General features: G+C 36.7%; 1 protein-coding gene across 3 annotated transcripts in view; it reads right to left on the reverse strand.

The window, feature by feature from the left end:
- The window catches only part of camkk1a (calcium/calmodulin-dependent protein kinase kinase 1, alpha a), a 102,636-nt gene that overhangs the window by 13,505 nt on the left and 64,797 nt on the right, over positions 1 to 24,334 (reverse strand). For all 3 annotated transcript variants that reach the window (XM_067406910.1, XM_067406907.1, XM_067406908.1), the window contains exons 4-13: positions 18,398 to 18,445; positions 18,133 to 18,186; positions 11,692 to 11,743; positions 11,383 to 11,516; positions 7,142 to 7,178; positions 5,766 to 5,787; positions 4,086 to 4,174; positions 2,239 to 2,438; positions 643 to 696; positions 378 to 451 (exon numbers count right to left, since the gene is read on the reverse strand). In XM_067406910.1, the coding sequence (XP_067263011.1) occupies positions 378 to 451; positions 643 to 696; positions 2,239 to 2,438; positions 4,086 to 4,174; positions 5,766 to 5,787; positions 7,142 to 7,178; positions 11,383 to 11,516; positions 11,692 to 11,743; positions 18,133 to 18,186; positions 18,398 to 18,445 (764 nt within the window). The remainder of the gene's footprint in view (positions 1 to 377; positions 452 to 642; positions 697 to 2,238; positions 2,439 to 4,085; positions 4,175 to 5,765; positions 5,788 to 7,141; positions 7,179 to 11,382; positions 11,517 to 11,691; positions 11,744 to 18,132; positions 18,187 to 18,397; positions 18,446 to 24,334) is intronic.

Below are 24,334 nucleotides of genomic sequence, written 5' to 3' on the forward strand. Positions count from 1 at the left end.
CCCCTGGTCACGTACACTGTATTTGATTCACAGTGATGACATTGTGATATCTGACAGTTAATTTAGCCACTGAGAACACTGCAGCATGACATCAGGGACCAGTGTGTGTGTGTGTGTGTGTGTGAGAGAGACGCTCTTTCATTTGCAGACAATTTGTCATGCACCAGATGACATGCATCCGGATGGCCTCTGGCCTTCCACACACAAACAACAGACTTCATCAACATATTATTTAAACAAATATCATACATAAACCAACACGCCTCAAAATAGCATTCATCTCACATCATCATACACTCATCTCACAACATCTCTGACATTTCCTCTCTGTATCTGTGGAACGGCAGATGCGTCACACACAGCGAGGGGCGACTTACGTCTCAGGGAACTCCACCGGCTTACACTTGATCTTATTGTGAAGTGCCAGAATGTACTCATCAATAAATGGGCACTGGAGGACAAGGAAGAAAAAGAGAGAAGGAGAGGGAGGGGAGGTTAGATGGATGAGTGATCAAAATCATCAATCACACAAATGTCACTGCAGTAGCACACTGGCCCCTCCATTGATCTTACTGATAGATAATCCCACAATGAAGAATTACTGCTATCACTCTGATCATATCAGCACATGAGCCGACTTACCTTCCCATACACAAAACAGTAGAGGGTCACTCCCATAGCCCACACATCCAGAGCCTGAACAAGACACAACTTCTGTTATACTGATGCAGGAGCTATTGAGATAAATGGAATTCCTTAAAGGGACAGTTCATCCAAAATTTTAATTCTGTTGTCATTTATTTACTCTCGTGTTATGCCAAACCTCTAAGACTTTCTTCCTTGGAATGCAGAAAATAATTTTTTAAAGAATAGACTAACGTGTACTAAGTGAGGGATCAGTTAGATTTTTTTTTAAAGAAAACAATACAGAAATTGTATTGCTCAAAGATGCATTAAATCAGAAGTGACAGTAAAGACATTTCTAAAGTTACAAAAATGATCTATTCCAAAGAAATGCTGTTCTTCTGAACTTTCTATACATGGTTTCCAAAAAATATTAAGGAGCATACTGTTTTCAATATTGATAATAATAAAAAAAAGTTTCTTAAGCATTAAATCAGCATATTATGATTTCTGAAAGATCATGTGACACTGAAGGTTGCTGAAAAATCAGCATTGCCAACACAGGAATAAATATTAAAATTAAACATATATTAAAATAAAACCATTTTTTGTCTGTATTTAATCAAATAAAGCCTTAGTGAACATAAACGTCTTTAAAGGGTTAGTTCACCCAAAAATGAAAATTATGTCATTAATGACTCACCTTCATGTCGTTCCAAACCCGTAAGACCTCCGTTCATCTTCAGAACACAGTTTAAGATATTTTAGATTTAGTCCGAGAGCTTTCTGTCCCTCCATTGAAAATGTATGTACGGTAGACTGTCCATGTCCAGAAAGGTAATAAACACACTACCGCATTACCGCCCCCTTCTGCTCCAGACAGTGACGCTGATGACGTGTTATCCGGTGCGCCCGAGCTTCGTTTACAGTCTGAGGGAGACGCATGCTGTATTCAAGCTATTCTAAATTGTTTGTATTTTGGTATTGCTATATTTTTTAAAATGGTGCGTAGGTGTGCATGTCGCGGATGTCCTAATCGCGTCACTGTTCGGAGCAGAAGGGGGCGGTAATGCACCAATAAGCTGGATGCCAACCGCCGTAAAACAGGAAAGAAGAAGAAGCAGCAGCATCACTGTGGAGTGAAAGCAGATATACAACAGACCCGGAAGAGAAGACAATGCTGAATAAAGTCGTAGTTTTTGTTATTTTTGGACCAAAATGTATTTTCGATGCTTCAAAAACTTCTAACTAACCCACTGATGTCACATGGACTACTTTGATGATGTTTTTATTACCTTTCTGGACATGGACAGTATACGTACATACATTTTCAATGGAGGGACAGAAAGCTCTCGGACTAAATCTAAAATATCTTAAACTGTGTTCCGAAGATGAACGGATGTCTGACGGGTTTGGAACGACATGAGGGTCATTAATGACATAATTTTCATTTTTGGGTGAACTAACCATTTAAAAATCTACCGAACAGTAGTGTAACCAATGACCCATTCATAATTTTTTTTTTCTTTTGAGCCTAATATGGTTCACAAAATCAGTCTGAATGATTAGCCTATCACAACACATATCTGCAAAATCACCACAGGCAAGCATTACCTTTCCACTAAAGCTCTTGCGGTTGTCTGACAGTGTCTCTGGGGCCATGAATGCAGGAGTACCAGCAGTGCTGGAGAGCATGGCATCGTTACCCTCGAACTGGTTACTGACCCCAAAATCGGCGATCTTGACATGGCCGTCATCTCCAAGTAATAAATTAGATGGCTTGATATCCCTGTGAACGATCTTCTGATAATGCACTGAGCAAAAAGACAAAGAATATCAGAGAAGGAATGAGAAATAATATTTCAAGTATATCATCTAAAAGAATAATCAGAAAAAGGAGTAATTTCAATTTTCATTTGAAATTTTACTGACAATTAGCTTCAAATATCAAAATATTATTATATTATATTATATTATATTATGTGAGGATCATCAAACTTCTCAAAGCAACATCAGAAAGTATTTATAATTCAGAACTGATCCATCTATCCTGGCATAAAATCAATGTAATACAAATCCATACTTACTTAATTTTGACCAAAATGTCAGTTTTTAAGTCAAAACAAGTTTAATAAAGCTACTAGGTTGAGCATAGCAAATGAATAGGAGGTACAAAATCAAGTGTGTCTGACTGCAGGAGATCTCAGCTTAACTAAGGACAGCAGAAAGGATCAAGAAGGTCACCCTAAGGACACAGAAGCTGAATTTGATTGGTTAATAGATGCCTTCCTGTCTGAAGTGGTCAATCAAAGCTAACCTGCCCACCACTTATCATCTTTGTCATGTGTCATTACTGCTGGTTATGTGTGACAACAAGTGCCACGTCTCAGACGTCTTCAGATGACAAGCATGGTAATGAAAAAAGAAAATCCATTAAGGAACAAAGACATGTGTTCAAAATATTAGCAGGTTATTGCATATAATTATTTGATCAAAGTCAGCAAAGCAAGGTGAATGTAACACATGGAGTATGCCACAGCTTATGTAAGGTGTCTCTATCATAAAACCCCTCACAGATTTTTTAGATAACTGTTTATTAATTATACTGACATGTCACCCTGAGGTAACTAGCATAGTGCTAATAAAATAAACAGGATATGGACGCATACTCTGATTGCAGTCCACAAATTAAAAAACACACAAAGGAGTTTGTTGTGAACACAGACTGATTTGCAGCGAAACATGCAAATGGCCTGTTGCCATCCAGACGGTTGCCACAGCGAACGTTGCCTGGTTAGTAGGATTCAAATGAACTGATGAAAGCAGAGTTTCCACTCAAGCAGAACGGACACTTGGCAATCAACTCAGCTTAGCTCATTCTCCTATTTCGAGCTACCCAGATTTTTGCTTTTGGAAATGATTTTTTGCTACAAAATTAAACATTATGCCACATGCTGTTGACTGAACTTAACTTTTACTTCACACAGAATATTTCTTTAAACAATATGGAATCTTTATGTTGCAAAATAAAATCAATTTTTTTATATAACTCATGTCTTCTTTTGACAGATGAGAAGATCAGAACGGCCTTTAGAAATAGCACAGACTTGTTTTCATCAGGAAACGCTGACCTCCCCCACGCACACATACACGAGCGCACTGCCACATTCGCTCACTTCATTAGCCTAACAGGATGCCATGAAGAGTTAGAACAACAAACACAGATATGTTCCTTGAGACAGAGCTCTCTTGGGTCTTTATTTTTACACAAGTAATGATTAATGTCAGCCGTTCATCTGTAGGAGAGTTTGCTTTGCTCTTCTCTCCCGGGATTTATTGAACTTCAGATGCTCTGTTACAAAAACCAAGTCAAGGTGGTCTCCTTAGTAACTAAGAATGGAACCCAGCGGGTTCGACCTGGCAATTTGAAAATGGCTTTTAAAATAAAGGAAGTAACTCACAGTACTCGATGCCCAGAACAATATCTCTGAAGTAGTGGCGGGCCTGGTCCTCACTGAATGGACTGTCGGTGGGGACTTCCATCACAGGGCTGGTGACCAATGGAGACATTTTATTGTAAGTTAGCTGATAAAGTACTAATAAAAGATGGTAACAGAGTACAAAGATTCATGAAGAGAAATTGTGAATGAAATGACACGTAGAGAAATAACCTCAAACATTTAGTCTAGGAGAGGTCACAAAATCATTTTGATGCAGTATGTCTGAAACGTCTGAAAACCTTGATGCAGTTTCAGCATGAAACCAGCTTGAATAATATCAAATATTCTGATGTAGATCTTTTTTTTTTTTTTTTTTTTTTTTTTTTTACATACCTTGCAAAAATGCTTACTGGCCCCACCACAAAAATATGATCGATTTTATTTTTTGCAATCTGTTTTTATATGCAGAAGAAAAGGTAACACTTAAAAATAAGGTTCATTTGTTTCACAGTGCATTAACTAATATTATTAACAACATGTATACAGCATTTAAGTTTAATAATGTACTAGTAAATATTTAAATTGTTTGTTTTCTTTATTTTACCCAGGCACAAGCACAACATTTTCTTGTTATTGTGAGTTTACACAAATAAAAGTAGACCCTTTAGTTTCGAATGATGTATTACTCTTATCTGTATTACCAAAAATGACAACTTAAAAGTATTTTAAGTTGTTTCCGCTGTTATCAGAAAAAAATTCTTTTTCTGTGACTAACTGACAAATATTTGGTCGACTAAGCCTCTTCTAGTCGACTAACGATTAGTCGACTATTACGGGGCAGCCCTTATTTTAACACGAGACAAGGCAGCACTGGGCAAGTAAGAGACATCAGTGAGAGAACAGAGGATGCTGTGAAACTACATGACTGCAAACACAGTGGATGGAATCCTTCAAAATGAACTGTGACTGTGAGATTTACATAAAAACCAATCACAAAAACCACTTAGCACAAAACAGGGTCCTCAAAGGCCATTTCATTCATTACCCACAGGCAGTGAATCACGATTGAGCAGAAAGGCCAAACATATTCAGCCAGGTCTGGTGAAAACAGACCATTCTGTAATTATGCAAAGTAAGTTTTAATCTGCTCTTTTCAAGGCAGAAGCCCACAAACACCGGGGATACTGAACAACACATTTCTCTCCAAAACAAAGCCAGGCCACTTGGCAGAAACTCATATTCAACCAAAGTAAAATGTCACATTTGAAAAAAAATAATAATAATAATAATGAGGTCTTATAATAAACTGGAAGACTGTTGCCCTTTAAATGAGCAGAGAAAGCAACAGAATAAACAAGTAACAGAAGTAACACAGAAAAGATTAACAATGAAATTATTTTATATGCAGAGAGAAAAGTCTATTCAATAACAAAAAAGCAAGAAAAAAAGAACTGATCTAGAAAAAGACATAAATAAGAGCCTGAATGAGAAAGTAAAAATATAAGCATTTAATTAATCCCTTTGGAACAAGGGAGGAAAACAGGGAAAACTGAGTCAGATCTAAGTGATGACAGATGTACAAGACAGCAGGAGATGAAGGAGGAACGGAGTGATCGATGGAACGACAGAGGATGAAAGATGATGCGGGGAAATCATGTATTACGTACAAAATAGGTCTAAGTGGACACACAGAATACTCACCCCTTCTGCATCAGCTCAAACACTGTGGAGAGATCAGATAGAGAAAGTCACAATGAGAGTGAAAAGACATATTCTGTTACTGACAAATCAGTGCACTTTATGAAATTTAATGTTCAAAGTCCTCATAAAGTATGTCATAGCCTTATATGACCCGACTCTCTTTCGCATACAAGTAAGATATGTGCCTTTATTCGCACCATTACTCAGTGGTGTGAACTCATTTAGGATTTTGCAGCAGTCCATCAGCACAAACACCTTATATTCATTCTTACAGTATGAGTCAGAGAAGCCAACTAAATGTGTCACACAGTCTTATGTATGAGACACTTATTCTGCCTATTAGGTAGACAGGCTGCACAGTTTGATCTATTTGAAATAAGCCAGTCTAAAAAGTAAAGTTTGTAATGGTAGACTTCAGGGAGTTTATACTGCCAAAAGTTTTGCAGCGACAATGCTCAAAGGTCATTAATTTTCAATGAGAGTTGATGATGTGAGACAATATGAGCGACACCGATGAGACAAAAGTGAAAAGAGTTTAATTTTATGTAAATGAGCAGTGAAGTGATGTGACGATTAGCAATGAGAGCAAACAGTTGAATACTGCAACCAATGAACACACCCTGACAAGAAAGAGTCAAGCATGCATTATTTGTAAATATGTGGTTAATGTTGATGATTAGAATATTATCATTCAAAAGTGTCAGTTCGGTTTGATGTTTTTATATTTTTTGTCTCTTATGCTCACCAAGTTAGCATTTATTGGATCAAAAATACAATACAATAGTCATATGTGAAATATTATTCCAATTTAAAATAATTGATTTCTATGTAATTTATTCCTGTGACGTTAAAGCTGAATTTTCAGCATCATTTCTCCAGTCCTCTGTGTCACATGATCCTTCAGAAATAATTCTAATATGCTGATTTGGTGCTCAAGAAACATTTCTGATTATCAATGTTGAAAACAGTTATGTTGCTTAATAGTTTTGTGGAAACTGTGATAATTTTTTCCCTTCAGGATTCTTCAATGAATAGAAAGTTTAAAACAACAGCATTTATTTGAAATATATATTTATTTTGTATATTGTAAATATTTATATGGTCACTTTTGATTACTTTAATGCATCCTTGCTGAATAAAAGTATTAATTTCTTTAAAAAACATCTTACTGACCCCCAACCTTTGAACTGTAGTGTAAATACAATTGTATAATACAATGGGTCTAATGGATGTTTTAGACTGACCATGCACAACTTTGATATAATAACAACTGATCAGGCATTAGCTACTGTAAAAACACCATTATTTGCTGAATCTTTTACACATAGGTGCCATTTTACCACTAAAATTATATGGCAGCAAGAAAAAGAACATACCCATGTGAAGGTTGTCCTCTGCTGGATCATCCAGCACCTGAAACAAAAAAATGTATTATTAAAAAAAAAACATCACTTGCTACATGCACTGTATGATCTTCACCATTCTTGGCATCTATGAAACTCTGTGACATCCATTAGTAGGTTCAAAGCAAAGTATAACTTTTTTCTTCACTGATTATGTTGGGAAAATCTGTGGAATTAATTAAAAATGCTCAAATGTGTTCAGTGGAAAAATACTGTTATTATAGGGTAAGTTCACCCAAAAATGAAAATGCTGTCATTAATTACTCACCCTCATGTCGTTCCATAACTGTAAGACCTTCGTTCATCTTCAGAACACAAATTAAGATTTTTTTGATAAAATCCGATGGCTCAGTGAGGCCTCCATTGCCAGCAAGACAATTAACACTTTCAGTGCCTAGTAAGGTGCTAAAAACATTTAAAATATTTCATGTGACTACAGTGGTTCAACCTTAATGTTATGAAGCGACAAGAATACTTTTGTGCAGCAAAAAAACAAAATAACCACTTTATTCAACAATATCTAGTGATGGCTGATTTCAAAACACTGCTTAATGAAGCTTAGAAGCTTTACGAATCTTTTGTTTCGAATCAGTGGTTCGGAGCGTGTATCAAACTGCCAGTCATGTGATTTCAATGGTCCACCACTGGGGGGGTGTGACTTTGGCCGAATTCTCGCCGCTTCATAACATTAAGGCTGAACCACTGTAGTCACATGAACCGTTTTAAATACGTCTTTAGTGGCTTTCTGGGCATTTGAAAGTGTCAATTGCTGGCAATGGAGGCCTCAGTGAGCCATCAGACATCAAAATAGCTTAATTTGTGTTCCGAAGATGAACAAAGATCTACCGGGTTTGGAATAACATGAGGGTGAGTAATAAATGACAGAATTTTCATTTTGGTGTGAACTAACCCTTTAACAGCATAAAGTTACTGTAGAACTTGTGTAGAATATTTTGAGTGTAATTTTGCAGAATTCTGCTGAGTTTAGCAGGCACAGTTTTAGTGTGAGTCTACACATTAGGACATGTCATATGGGATTTCAACATCAAAAAATAAGGGCTTCTAAAGCTGCAAACATTACAGAGGAGCTTTGTGGAAAACATACTCTTCAGCAACAACAGTATTTCACAGAGAAAAACAGACTTTCCAACACTACATACTGTGTGTGAGAGACAGTATTTTAGTATTTAATTATTGTCTCAGCTCGCTCGGCTATAAAGCTGTGTTCGCAAATACTATTTGACGGGGGGAAAAAATGTTGACACGTATATAATTCTATACCACTGCTTGGAAAAAGTTGCTTGTTACTGGAAAAGCTAGATGCAAAAGCAACACTTAATTTGAAAACAGCCAAGCTACTGGCACAGCGTCGCTTTTAGTTTTACACCGGTATTGAGATTCGATAAGCATCAGGTGCACCTCATCCTTCACTGCCAGCAGAGCTCCATTTCTGTATTCCTCCACTCTTGACTTAACACTGTACTTGGGCCGACAGTAGGAGAGGCAGGTGATTGGAGTGTAGGTGGTTCCTGTGCCTCACTTTCTAAGATTCCTATAAACATTTTTCATGCTCTGTTTCAATTTTCTCTTGCGTGCACTCTCTCAACCCTCTTTTCTAATTCTGCTGATGTACGTGGGTGCTGCTGTGATTGAAGAGCACTCAGACGGAACCATGGGGGGAGAGAAGGAAAGGCGCTTTTCTCCTTCAGCACCCCTCCATTCTACCTTCCTGCGATCGATCGCACTCATCTCCGCATCCTATTCTCAGGACATTATGGGCATCTCTGCTCAACAGATTTACTTCTAGCTGATTTTCATTGTGTCGCTATTATTTTGTCCCCTCTTTGGCACAAATTACATAATGACATGATTAGTCTAAAGTCTGGCTCAGTTATTGAGTGGTTGGTGCAGCTGAGTCCAGTTCCTTCCAAATTGAATCTCTCTCTGAGATGAAATCTGGAAGGAATTCTATCATGTTTATTAATTCTGTTGCGTGTATTATCTATATTGTATTTCCCATTTAAACTTAAAGTTTACACTGACTCCCAGTGTCAAACAACATGTCTTTCAAGTGGTCAGTCATTAATCAAATAATTAATCATTAATCAAATCATTCATTGGTTTGGAAGGAAGGAGGATAAGAGAGCAGGAAGTTTGAATGAATGAAAGAAAGAAAGAAAGAAAGAAAGAAAGAAAGAAAGAAAGAAAGAAAGAAAGAAAGAAAGAAAGAAAGAAAGAAAGAAAGAAAGAAAGAAAGAAAAAATAACTTTGGTTAGAAAGAAAAGAAGTGTATTCATTCAGAAAGAATCAAGAAAATAAAGGAAATTTGAAAGAAAGTTTAGTTGGAAGGAAGTTCAAAGGGTCATGAATTGAGAAAAAAAAGAAAAGAAAAGATTTTTGACATATAAGAGGTCACTGTACTATAAAAAATATCCTGTGAGTTTCAGAACTCAAAACTTCCTCATCAGCTTTTATTGAAACCAAGCTCCCAAAATGACTAGTTTCAGATTTTATCACATTATGATGTAATAGTGTGACGAAAGACCGCCTCTGCAGAAGAAAATCAATGCCTACTTCCACATCATTGCCTTTTTAGCTCCACCCACTGATCACACATGTCATGTAGTAGTAAATACAAGAGAGATGCAAAACACAGGATTACTCCAGCAACCAAACGATAGAGATGCCTCTGAGGTTTACAAGACGTTTTGAACTGCCAAGTTATGGAAAAATACAATGTAACACGGTCAGTAGATGTGGGAAGAAGGAGGCGGGAACCGGCGAACATTCAACAAAACTTTAATATAAAATAAACAAAGAACAAAACGAAAGTAATGCCGGCAGACCCTCGCGGACGTCTGCCGGCCACACAAACATAATAAAACATAAAATAAAGTCCAGGCCTGGTCCTCTCTCGTCCTTCACTGATGTCACTCCTCCTTTTATGCCTCCGGAGCTCCTCCGTGAGAGACTCGAGGCCGGCACGCCTCGCAGGTGACGCTCATTATCACTCGCGTCACCGGCCTCGCGCCGTTCCCTCACGGCTCTCGCCCGCCCTGCTCATCACATACAGTTTTTGCCTTTCTTGTGATTACAACATTAAGAAAGTATGGATGAACTTTGCTTTTAACAAAGCTCCAGATCATGTCAGTAAGACACTCATGGTTTGTTTGCTTCATTTTATTGCAGATTCACTTTTAAACAAGACGTTCGGCGCAGGCTTTTCATAGAGACTGAAAATAAAAAATGATGCAGTGACGACTATATTCGATTTGACAGTAATGTTACAACACACAAGTGTAACTATTGCTTTGTCTGTTAGAGATTGTTTTATATGTACTGGGTATTTATACTGCAGTCAAACTCAATAGTTGTGATTTGCTGTTTTTTTCCTTTGCTTCTGCATTTAAGGGGTTAATATGGGGGATTCCTTGATACGGAGGAAAGCACCGATCGAAGCCATTCACTGTGATCCTGAATAAAAGCTTCAGTGAGTGAGATCTTCTGTTTTGTCATCAGTAAGACAACATGTTTCATTTTTATTTAAAACAAGACACTGCAAATGACAATGTATATGTTTTTCATTTTATCGAAAAGGATGAATGATGAATAGCCTATAAGAGCAACAGTGCAACAAACGATGGTACATTCATTCATAATTCGTTTACATGAATCACTGTAAGTTATCATTTGTCAATTATAACTGTGGTAACTCAGTACTTAAACTTTATTTGCCACAACCAAGACTTATAGCATATGTAATAAGCATAAATGTTGCACATTGTTGGCAAATGTACAGTACAGTATGTAACAAAATATTTTTCAACATCTGAAATTTTCTAAACAATTACACTTGTGTAATGGCAGGGATGTTGAAAATTATTTGAATATGCAAAACTGTTACCCAGTCATAGCAGTGAGCGTTTACATCCAAGTTTTTTATGCGGCACACCCAACAAAATGGAGTGTTTCAAAGAGAGGGTCAAAAACAAGATAGAAATTAGCCTATTACTTTTAAATGATGATGTTTTTTGGTGTAAAAACCTTAAAAACTTAGAGAACATTATAAAAATAAAAAAAGAACCTTAAAAGAACATTTCGAAGAACGGATAGAAGTTTGCTTGTTATTATTTTCTCTATTAAAGTACTATTAATTAGCACAAGTTCATTAACAGTGGATTATATGAATGAATGGATTTGTCTGTAATCCTTACCTCAACCAGTTTAACTATGTTGAGGTGGTCCAGTTTTTTCAGGATGGCTATCTCCTGGTAAACTCTCTCCAGAGGACCAAGCACCTTGGGCTGCTCCCCCTGGGCCGCTTTAGGACCTCGGGGAGGAGGTCGGCCTGCACAGCGAAAGAATGATTAAGAATAAAAGGAACCTAGGATGCTGCTTCATTTAAATACTGAATTCTTCAGCTAATATAGAGGCCCATCTGCCCCAAAGAACAACAACTGTTGTGCATAACATCTGCATACATCTGGTTTCAAATTAAAACTTAATGTAAATGCCATACATACGAGGGAAACCATACTGTTTCATCATCTTCTTCTTGGATACCACTTTCATTGCCTGCAAAACAAAGAAGACACGGATACTATGAGACGAATAGACAATCTTGCAAAAAATATAAAGATATCTGAACTATTCTACACAGAGGTCTTCTCAAAAAGCAACTTATTTCCATCTGCTTGAGCCTATAAAGTGGGTGACATAATCACCATTTACATACTAATCAAACAAAGCTTTCATAGAGTTCAATCAACTGCAGCCTTCTCGTTTGCTTCTGGCCTTGATGGGGCACTTGAGATTCTTCTCACAGCAGTGTTCCTGGTGATTGCTGAAGTGAATGTAGAAATTTGGTCACAAACAGTGAGTGACAGACAATAAGAAGCACGCAGACCACAGTGCTTGTGGTTTGTAAATCAGCTAGTTTATATGGGTTTTCTCGAGAAAAGAAAACATAAATAGCTTGAACCGCTGATGTTTGGATCAGATGTCTTTACAAGCAATTCAAATGTTAATCAAATAAATTGCTTTTGGAACACAGACCTGGGCTTTTAAAACATGTACTTCCTGAGAAACACATACTGTGTCTTTTTATAATGGAAGATGTCCATTACAGAAGAATTGTGCACCTGTGTCTTGTCTACTTTTCTACTGGGTTTCTAGCACCTGCAGAAAACATGAGGTTTCGTAATGAGTGAGTGCTGGACAATTTAAAAAAATTCTTTCTTCCACATATTGTCATGGAAGGAATTCAAACTTTAACCAAAGCACATGTTAAAACTCTGTGGTCTTTTCCCTTAATTTTTCATGCTATAAAATCCAATATCTCAGAATAATAAATGTTTAAAAGGCCCCTTCATCTTAGACCATGCACAACTTTAGATTTAGAATTCATAATAGTTAGCAATAAGAAAAAGTGCTATTCTCCTCGGCCTCAAGGACAGCTGGAGGAGGGCTACATCTGTAGAGCTGACGAGTTTAAATAACAGTTCACAAAGAGTGAAGAGGAAAACATGAATGTTTTATGAACATGTCAGAGGTGAGCACGATGAAACAAAATTGCTATTTAGAATGCAGCAGTAATGGAAAGAACTGAAGCGTCAGAATATAAATGACTTGAAACGATGAGATGAATCAGCAAGTAAGCAATACCTAAATACAGTTTTGTACTATAAAAATACAGTGGGCTCCACAAGTGAAAATGCCTCTATTTTGCTATTAATTTGAGATTTTTCAATTGTATAACTGATACACACACACACACACACACACACACACAAACTACTGTTCAAAAGTTTGGGGTTGGTAAGATTTTTTAAATGTTTCTGAAGAAGTCACTTAAAGGGGAGGTTCACTCTTTTTTTTGTAGGCTTTATTGTGTTTATAGGGTGCATGTCTTAATTCTTTGTTTAAAAAAAAAACGCTGTATTTTTCATATATTTTACCTTTATTCTACACCGCTGTTTCCCTTCTCCTAAAAATGCTCTGTTGAGTTCCTGGTTCTATGAAGCCCCTCCCTCAGAAATACGTAATGGGCTCAGTTTTGTTAGCTGGCCCAGTGTATTGTGATTCGCTGTCCGGAACACGATGTCACGATTCACATTGTCCAGAAACAGCACGCCAACAAATACCAATAGAAGTTTGCTGGTGTGATTACAAAAAAGTTTGTTGAAGTATAAAATAGAATTTAACTGGCAAGTGAAGCCAAAACGCATTGGTCTTTGTTTATGCCCCAGAAATGATATAACTTTATAAACAATAAAACATTCTTACATATTGGGGCCCATAAACAGCAGCTTCTGCTTTTAAAGTGGGAACTGCTTCATCTTTCAGTAATAGCCTTTGTGCAAATCCAGCATTGAACTCGTGTAGATTCTGGAAGCTGTCTTCCGTAAAATGTGCAGCACAGACTGCTAAATTAGCATTATAATTGTCAGGAACAGAATTAAACATAAATTTTAAACATTGTTCCTGAAGTCAGCGTCCCTAGGAAGCCCAAACACAAAAGACTTGCATGCATGCAACATGGCCTCGCCCACTTTGATGCATGTTCCCGGGGCAGTGTTTATGATGTCACCAACCCGGGAAGAAGGTCGTTGTAGTCCAAACCGGTCGTAATTGTAGTCATTAAACTGCCATAACTTTAAAAGACAATATCTCCATTTGCACTGAACTTTCAACGCTATAACTTTGCAGATACTGTTTATGCTCAAGCAGCAACATTACACACTAACTAAAGTTAAAAAAGTGAAATTGCAATGAATCACCCATTTAAGCTCAAGAAATCTGCATTTATTTGATCAAACATACAGTAAAAAACATAATATTGTAAAATGTTATTAAAATTCAAAATAACTATTTAAAATATTTTAATATGTAATTTATTCTTTTGATGGCAAAGCCGAATGTGGTGTGTGTGTGTATAGTATCTTGGCCGTGTCTCCAAGATGCTTGAAGAAACCTACCTACAAAGCTACAGTACCGTGAAATAGGGCTGGACGATTAATCGAAAAGTAATCGAAACCGAAATTCAGAACCTCTAACCGACATAATTTTCCCCATGTCGGTTATTTCGTTTTTTTAATACTGTTAATACTTCCGACTTAAAAACATAGTACAGCGTATGTAGCCACATGACTCCGTCCCGTGACTCCCGTCCAGTCAGTGGCAAAAAAGCAAAACACGGAGGTTTAACCGGCCGGTTCAACACAGTGATGGCGCGCGAGCAGTGAGACTTGCGTATTCACTAAACTTTGTCAGTTGTATGTTTTATGCTTTGGACATTCAAGCGATTAGACGATCGGATGTGTATTATAATATTGAGCTAACGCGCTCGCACAGCTGCTTTGTGGCACGAACACTCATACAAACAGTAGCTGCGCAATGCGTGAAAATCGCGCGCACTGAGAGGAACACAGAGACTAGTTGCCAGCAATGTCCAGTGATTTATGACAACAGTAGCTTAGAAACTCAAAAGTTATTATAGCATATGTTTTTTCTACTTTTGAAGGAACTATTTACAACAAGCAGAAATCTGTAAGAAATGTTCCAAATTATAGATAAAATAACTGCTGAAAGTGAGCTGTGTCAGATCGCTCTTTCAATAGGAAAACATATATCCCACTTTTAATAGTCATATTTACAGTACAAACCTTAAACTATGAGGGCAAAAAAAAAAAAAACAGAAACAAAATAATCGTTCATTAATCGTAATCAAGGTAAAATGGGTAAAAATGCTGTAAAGTGAGGATGCTTTTAAAAAATAATGTCATAAATAGATTTTACTTATCAATTCTTCTATTAACTAAATCAAATCAATATTTGGTGTGACCACCCTCAGCTTTTGCCCTAGGTACATTTGTGCTTGTGGTTTGTTTATCAACTAGTTTATATGGGTTTTCTTGAGAAAAGAAAACATAAATAGCTTGAACCGCTGATGTTTGGATCAGATGTCTTTACAAGCAATTCAAATGTTAATCAAATAAATTGCTTTTGGAACACAGACCTGGGCTTTTAAAACACGTACTTCCTGAGAAACACATACTGTGTCTTTTTATAATGGAAGATGTCCATTACAGAAGAATTGTGCACCTGTGTCTTGTCTACTTTTCTACTGGGTTTCTAGCACCTGCAGAAAACATGAGGTTTCGTAATGAGTGAGTGCTGGACAATTTCAAAATTCATTCTTTCTTTCACATATCGTCATGGAAGGAATTCAAACTTTAACCAAAGCACATGTTAAAACTCTGTGGTCTTTTCCCTAAATTTTTCATGCCATAAAATCCAATATCTCAGAATAATAAATGTTTAAAAGGCCCCTTCATCTTAAACCATGCACATTTTGCTAGGTACATTTGCGCATGGTTTTTCAAGTAGCTTTGGAGGTAGGTTTCTTCAAGCATCTTGGAGACATTGCCACAGTTCTTTTGGATTTAGTCTGTCTCAGTTTTTTCTGTTTCTTCATGTAATCACAGATTCGATGATTGGTGAGATCAGATCTCTGTGTGGAGCATACTGGCTGTTGTGAGATACCATGTGCATACAAAAATCTAACTGGATTATTACAATTAATGGCAAAAGGAATGATATTTCCTACTGGCACTCTACAGCAAAAGATATAAATAACTGACTTAAAACCTTTTTTTTTTTTGCTGAAAATACTAATGTGCCAAAGTACCGTACAGTACAGTACCTTTTGCACATTACCGTATATAGACACATTTTCTACTCAACTTAATATGGGGTTAGAAGTTGTAGTAATTCGGCTAAATGGGATTACATAGTATAAATTAATCTAATAATATTCAATATTCGCTGCTTTATCTACGCCAAAAAACATTGTAAAATCCACTTTTTTCATAAATTAAGTTTGAACGACAAGAAAATTATCAAACTAAATGTTTTCTGACAATTATGTTTCAGCTACGGTTGAAAGAGAGTGAAAGAGAGAAAACAGCTGGATGTTACAAATGGGAGAAATTAAAAAGAAACTTAAAAAGAAAGACTGAAAGAGCGGGAGAACAGACATGGAGTTAAATGAGGAACAAGTTTTAAGAATTCATTCTACCGGTAAAGAAAAAGAGATTGTGTGGCAATTGTGAGACCGGTAATACCCTGCTCATAGGTTTGTGAGGCCAGTGGAGTGTAAAGGCCAGAGACGGGGGCAGTCTCACTCTACTCTGCCTTCATGAAAGGATTTGATCTCTGTCCTCTATTCATCCTTGCTGTTATATATCCAAATAGCATGAATTAATGAATATAGCTGGGAAATGGGAGCTATATTTTGCTTTCAGACACACTGTCTGTTATGACAGATGATTAAAAGAAGGAGAGGAAAATATTCAGATGTGATCAGTAGACCTGCAAAATATCACACCTAATACCAAATAAGACCCCTTTATCCTGATACATGATGTCATGCTGTATCCATGCATTTCGATTCTAGTATGTGCATGCTTCAGAAAAAAACAAGAAATGTTTTGAAATGCTTTTTTTCCCACTGCTGAGTCACCCAGTTTATATCTCATATATATGGTCTGACAGAAGAGGATCCAGGAACGGCCTTCTGCTGTTGAAAGCCCATTCTCTTCAAGGTTATGATTTCAGCTGTGCCTTTCTCCTGTTGTGAGAAGTGCTAGTTTGAGTGTTTGTGGCCTTTTTCTCAGCATGAAGGAGTCTGACCAATCTCATCTGAACTCTCTCATTAACCAAGTGTTTTCATCCAGTGAATAGGCTCTCAATGGAGGTGATTTGCACTACTTGTACAATAAAAAGATTGTGGTGCACAAACGCCTGTCCATCCTGGATCTCTGAAAACACCACGTTTAGCACCACCAACAACAGCACCATGTCAATCAAAGTCATTTAGACTGTATGTCTTCCTTATTCCACAATTAAACCTTTTAATCATATACAGTATACATCATTCACATACATTATCATGAGCCTGCATACACAATCATAATACAACGTGAAAATGCTGAGTAGGGTATTTTTATGTCACACTGCAGGACATTTTAAAATATTCAGCTATTTTGGCACACTGTTTCCAACTGTTAGCTCCCATATGCTGCCTGCATCCACAAAAATAAACACAGCTTTAACTTATTTTATGCTTATTAATGTTGAAAATCTCACTTTCTGTCACATAGACTGCAGGGAAAACATGAAGGATAAAAAATTGTTTTAGTTAAACACTGCTTAAAATGAAATAATAATAATTTGAACAGATCATTTTCCAGCCAATTAAATAAAAGTATCAGAGGTAAATTATGATTTTTTTTGTCTGTCTATCTGTGTTTGATCAGTTACTGTGTGCATATTGTAATCTACAGTTATGGTGTTTGTGGGCTGATATGAACAGCTCCAAATAAAATTAAGGACTGCTGCACATTCTTGCCATCACAGTTATATCACAATCCTCCCCCATCTGCTCTCATTTTCATTACCATTCAATCTATCCTACCTCTCCTCCATCAAGTCAAGTCAAGTCACCTTTATTTATATAGCGCTTTTTACAATGCAGATTGTGTCAAAGCAGCTTTACATTGATAGCAGGTACATAATTTGGCTGCACAGCAGCTCTTCAAGAATAGTGTCAATGCAGGCAGATCAGAAGCACTGTTGAATAAATGTCAAGAATACTATTGAATATCAAATGTCTAGTGTCCCCAACTAAGCAAGCCAAAGGCTTAGAAATTCCATCGTAATTTCTGTCATGCCTTTTTTCTCTTTCCAATCTCTTTTCCCCAGTATATTGTTCCTTACCTTTACTTTACATCCTCACTCACAATACACACCTCATGACTGTGTTTAAAGCACCACTAGCATAACCAAATTCAATTTTGGCTATACAGGCCACCCCCAAAAGCCTACAACACTGTTCTAGTCAATAGTTAGAACATTGTAGGACATCCAAATGTATAATAATTGTTATTTTAAAAGGTACTTACGTAATATTTGTCATCATCCTCGTTGTATGCCAACTTGACAACACCATATGAGCCCTTTAAGATAGAAGATACAAAAAAATATATAAATTGTGATGAGTCAGACAACTAAACAAGACTGAGATTGTGCTGAGGGTCAGTAAGTGTCAGTGTCTCAATGTCTGAATGACTGCTATGAAACACAATATGGCCATAGGACTTTACTTATTTCTATATGCATGTCGTTTATCAAAATATCACAATATGACAAAGATGTAGGTGGGCTTACCTTCCCAATCTCACTCTTTAACTTGTACTGGTTAAGTTGTTGGCAATCCTGAAATTGTGAGAGAGCGAGAAAGAAATAAAGTGAGAAAAGAACAGAGACAGAGAGAGAATTGAATCAATACCAGCTGCACACACAAAGGAGCCGTGACAGTGACACTATATTAATATATTACACACCAGAGGGAACATGTAAGCCAGTTACAGGCGGAAACAATATATCTCTGCATTTGTTTCATAACCTTTTCCACAAGGGAAGAATGGAAACTGTAAAAGTAAAGATTTAAAAAATAATGACTATGATAGCAAATACTGCAATCTCAGTTTCCCATAGCCTGACATTTGACTATTGGCAGAAAATCTGATCCACCTTGGAGTTAATTCAGTTCAAGAAAGGACATTTAAATATTGATTTTCATTGAAGATCTTTTACCCAGCTTTTATTAATTGATATTGAGGTCATTTTAAATAATAACTTAATTTATTTAATATGGAAAACAAGATGTAGTTTATTTCGGTGATAACATCAAGCCTTTCGTTGCAGAGCAATTCTTAGACATATGTGTAGACAAATTCAGCAATGTATATTCTGCATCCCAATTTGGATATTCTTCATCCTAAAGAGTATTTGAAATTAGAATTAGTGTGTCCCAAATCGTAATATGTTTAAAAAATTAGTATTGCAAAGACAACCGGATGGTCTACTTTTTCCGGTTAGAATGTGAAGTGCAGATCAATGCACAGTCTAACGGCTAATATTGCCCACAACCCATTGCACACTGGACGAGGGTTAGAACTACAAACACGAATAAAAGTAACTACAATTTAATAGTGTTAAAAACTACAAAATTGGCGGATGTGCCAGTTGTTTAAGTTTAAGTTGAGAGGTTTAGATAAAAGGGTTTGAGTGATTAATAATCAGTATCTAACCTGATGAAAAGATATTTATTCAGTGTTATCCACGATATATTTAATCTGCAACAGCATTGTGAACTTTTGTAAAGATAAGTTTGGTCATTAACTTTTAGGGTGCGTTCACACTTGTAGTTCGGTTCCTTTGGTTCATTTGGTCCGGACCAAAGAAGAAAAAAAAAACATTTAGTCCTGGTCCGGTTAGCTTTCAGATTGGCAATTTTATCACCGAACCTTCAGGCATAGGGATACATTCACAACATGATTGGTCGGATTTTATTACGTATTGCCTATTACCGAACATCCAAAACAATGCTGTTTGCTGAGGTAAATGCGCTCGTTGTGTGTGCGTAGCGGTGCGTAGCCTGCATGTGATGGTATTTTGGCCAGCTGGGAACTCGTGAAGATCTTATAAAATGTGTAAAGTAGTCAAAACACCGGCGGGAATCCATCCGTCACACACAAAAACGATCTGCTGCGTGGAGACGAGCGTCTGATGCCTGTGATGGGCAAACTCGCGACTATGACAAGAAAAACCGACATGCGTGAGGATTCTGTCCTTTTTAGGGTCTCATCTTCCTGTTTTTAGTTCGGTTACATGTCTTTGGTCCGTGTTGCGTTCATATATCATTCGAACCACACCAGAGTTCGTTTGGAAGCGGACCGAGACCCATCTTTTCAGCACTCTCGGTCCGCTTGTTTGGTGCACACCAGGGTTCAGATGGCAGCGTTCACATATGTTCAAATGAACCGCACTATCCGAGCAATCGCACCAGGGTTCGTTTTAATCGAACCAAACATGACAAGTGTGAACGCACCCTTAAATGCATAATTATGCAAACTGCACACACAAAAGGAGTTCTCCACATGAAAGACCTATGAGTGGCATATCAACCAGTGGTGGCTGGTGCAAAAAATATTTGGGGGGGCGCAAAAAAAAAAAAAAATTAACAAGTGATATAATAATGTATCTAAAACATGGAAAATTCAGTATTTAAAGCATGCCAGAGGGCTGAGATCTAAAAAAAAAATATCTGTATTTAATTTAAAAAAAATGTATTTCAGATTCTGCCCAATATTGTCCTAGAAACAATGTTCATATTGAAGGCTATAAAAACAAACATGAATGTAACTGTGTAGTATATGCTATAAATTATGTGCAAAAAAGGGGTCAAATCACATTAGGCCTAGGCTACATTCTAAAATTGTACCTTTACAATCTAAAAACAAAATGTTTTTTGAAGCAGAAATTAAATACACTAAATTAAAAATGAAAATAAATAAAAACAAAAGAACAGACTAATAATTATTATTATTTTGATTACCCTAGAATAGTCACTTTACACAGTTACTGCTATCGTACAAATACACTTAGTTGTAGGTTCGAAATTCTACATCAACAAATATTTTGAGCAAAATGTATTTTACTCAGATTGAACTCCGTCTGTTCGGAGCACGGCGGTGCTCATTCACGGAAGTTTGTGCTTGCTGAAGGCTCGTCACGCCTGACTGCAAAATGGAAATATTTTCTCGACTTTCTAACTTTTACAGATGGAGAATATGTCTGTGAAATGTAAATTATGCACTAAGGAAATTATTAAATGTCACTTCAAAAATTATTAATAGAGGTATATTTGTTTCCACCAATCGCTGCACAAGTTAAGGTTACGTATGATGACGAAAGCACGTTAGTGCGAGCCCTCCCGGAACCCATAGAGATTGCATTGCAGTGCCTGCAGGTCGAAAAAAAAGTTCTTTGAATGGAAGTCTATGGGAGCAGTCGGGGCAAATCTCCGTCAGACTGAAATGCCCAAAAAGAGGCGGTACTCCACAGAGCGTGACTTGACGCTGATTGGACTATATCCAGAGGCAGACCAAACAGCCTAGCAGTGACAGCTAGCGTAACTCTGCGGTTGAATGTGATTGAAAAATTACTTTCTCACTTTGGTGGTGCTTCGCCCTATTGCCCTAATGAAGAAACCGCCCCTGATATCAATGTTTTTCTTCACCAAAACAGTACATACTTTTAGGGCAGAGTATAAGTAAGCAAAATGGGATGCAGCAATAGAATGAAAACAATCAGTATGAATGTTGAAATGGTTGTTTAATTTACCACTTTTTAAGAGCAATTTGAAAATCCTAATATGGACAATAAAAGCATTTTCAGTATGATTTTCCTGGATTTCATCATTGACCTCTGTTTTTAATAAGCCATCACATCATTGTGGCCCAATATTGTATCAACAGCTGCAATTAATATCTTTTCTAAGTCATAAGATTTTTTCCACACTTGCACTAAGTATTTTTGAGCGGGCACATGGGTTAGGGGGGTGGTTAGGGATGGGGATTATTATTTCCATGACAATGCGCAATGCTTGTCACATGAAAAACCTCCATCACTGTAGCGCTGTTAGACTGACATATTGGTTTTATTTCAATTTTCCTTTTTTATTAACTACATCATGAAATATCTGATATTCCAATTCTCAAATACTTGTAAGTAAATCTATTTTGTCTGTTAACTTTTTTTTTAATGATCATGTTAGCTGATCCATAACGCTATAGACAATTGGCACTGCAATTTAGAGAATTTGTCTGATTTAAAATGTAAATTCATCCACTTCTCCCGAAAGACATGAAAGTAAGTAGCCAGTGAACTGGGAAAAGAATAGAGTAAATTTTATAGTTACCTATACAATGTGTGATAACAATGAAACACGTTAAATTATGAAAGTATTACAAAAATCCTAGTACTATGTGTACTTAAATGTCAGAAACCTAAACTAAACATTACATGGTTGAAAACACTGTCATATTGAGAACAACTGTCATATGATACATGACAAGTGAGTGTGTCCGTCTCTGGCTCAACGCCAGCCAAAATGTTAATGCAGATTTGAATTCAGCAGTTGATTACACAATACACTGAATGTTCTAATCGGTGTGACCATATCAAATGTAAAAATGTTTTTTTTTACAATCTTTTTGGTCTTTTGCAATCTGCATTCAAAACCCATTTGGTTTAAAAATCTGAGAGGGCATCTCAGTTTGAATGGGCATCAGACCAGCCGAGAGTCTGAAGTAACAAAATCATCTCCACCATTCATGAAATTATGACTGAACCGTTCCACAACCAGGGTCAGAACAAGAACATTATTAAAGATGAAAAGGCAGCTTTAAAAACAGAGGGCAAGTGCAAAAAGACTCGTAAGTACCAAGCTGGCAAAACAATCTGGATGAGCAAACGTGGTGCATTGTGAACTGCAGAGTTTCCTCCACAGCAGGGAACATTACGACTGCAAACAATTCTGCTCTAATAACAGTAAATGTGACATTGTTGCTTTCTACTACTGCAAATATTGCAGTTTTATAAACAGACTGAACAAAGACCTTTATGTTCTTTGTAAAAGTATTCAATTTAGTTTGATTAAAAACACCAACAAACTGTGCCATTTTCTTTTGATTTATTGTTTAGTTGTGCTATACTGAAAAAAAATTGGTCCTAAAATGGATTTTGAAATGCAGTTACATCCCTGCTCAACAATATTTCAGCAATTTCAAATGCAATAAAGCAAAGACTTGAGAGGAACAGGAAGAAAGACTGTAGTAGTGGTAAAAGCAAAAATGAGAAGTTAAGAAAGGAAGAACTTCACTGGGGGAGGAACATCATTGAGAATGTAATGACAGATGAGGGTACATTGAAATGTAAAACAGACACAAAAGATGTCTGAAAAAGTATAATTTGATACTCTGTAATAATTTTTGAGTTTATTTACAGATAATGTAAAAGTAAGATGAAGAGGCAGAGAGAGGTAAAGAAAAAGAGGCAGAAGAGGGGAAAGTTGGACTGAGTCCAGACTATTACTGGGACACACTCAGCGAGTCTTGCATTGCAGTAAACCTGCACCTGCACACACACAAGCAGATGGTCAAAACTCGCCAACAACAAGAACAGAGGAGAGTACTTTGCATTTTTGTGCATCACATTTAATTTACAGGAAAATATAGCTTAAAGAATGATTAACTAGAAGGAAATTTGTTACATAAATATTAGAGATGCACTGAAACTAATACAATTATGGCCGATACCAATAAGCCACTAAACACTTTTGTGTTATGTCCTATAATTTGTATTTGATACAATAAATAAAAAATGAAACACTAAAAACTAAACATTTAGGCATCACAACACTAATATGTATAAAAGTATGAAAAAATAGATATTCATTTTGATATTAAGATTACTGTTACAGGTGAGGCTCCCTCTCCACTTCCTCCGGATCATCAGAGGGAGCTCTCACCAGAATATTGACCCCATTTCACGCCACACACACATATCCTTTGCGAAGACTTGATTTGCTACGGTGGTCGTTTCTGAGTGTTTCTATTGTGGATGGTTATTCTGTGTTTGATCTTGGACTGTTTCCTGTTGTTTGATTCTCTGCTGCCCACCATGACTATTGCCTGTTTATTGGATTGTGATTATAAGCTGCCTGCCCTGACCTTTTGCCTGATTTTCGGACTGTGTATGTTTGCCACCTGCTTCGACCCAAGCCTGTCCCTGTTTATGATTCTGTTTTGCCTTCTCCACTGCTACTGCTGTGTATTGACCCTGTACTGTTTGACTCTGACCAAAATAAAGCTGCAAAGCTGATTATTATTATTAGTGTTTTAATTATTAATTTTAAGTGTCAGACTGCAACAAATGCAGTCAAAATGTAAAAATAGAAAATGAGCATCATTTCATCAGCTGATATCTAAACACATTTTTTTAATAATCTCTAATATTGACCTATAATCAATATGGAACCATATATTGTGCATTCCTAATGAAAATGAGCAATATTATTATCATCACATTATTAATTCACGTCATTCATCAGTTATTCATTTTGTCATGGCTTAGACAGTAAAGAACAATAGAGCCCTTACATAATGCTCAAAATACTTAACTGGTTTGAGTAGGACAAACTTAAATTAAACAAGATTAGATTAACTGTTATGAATATTTAGAACTTTCTTTTTCTTT

This window comes from Chanodichthys erythropterus, chromosome 13, assembly GCF_024489055.1.
Source record: "Chanodichthys erythropterus isolate Z2021 chromosome 13, ASM2448905v1, whole genome shotgun sequence".
In the NCBI taxonomy this organism is placed as follows: Eukaryota; Metazoa; Chordata; class Actinopteri; order Cypriniformes; family Xenocyprididae; genus Chanodichthys; species Chanodichthys erythropterus.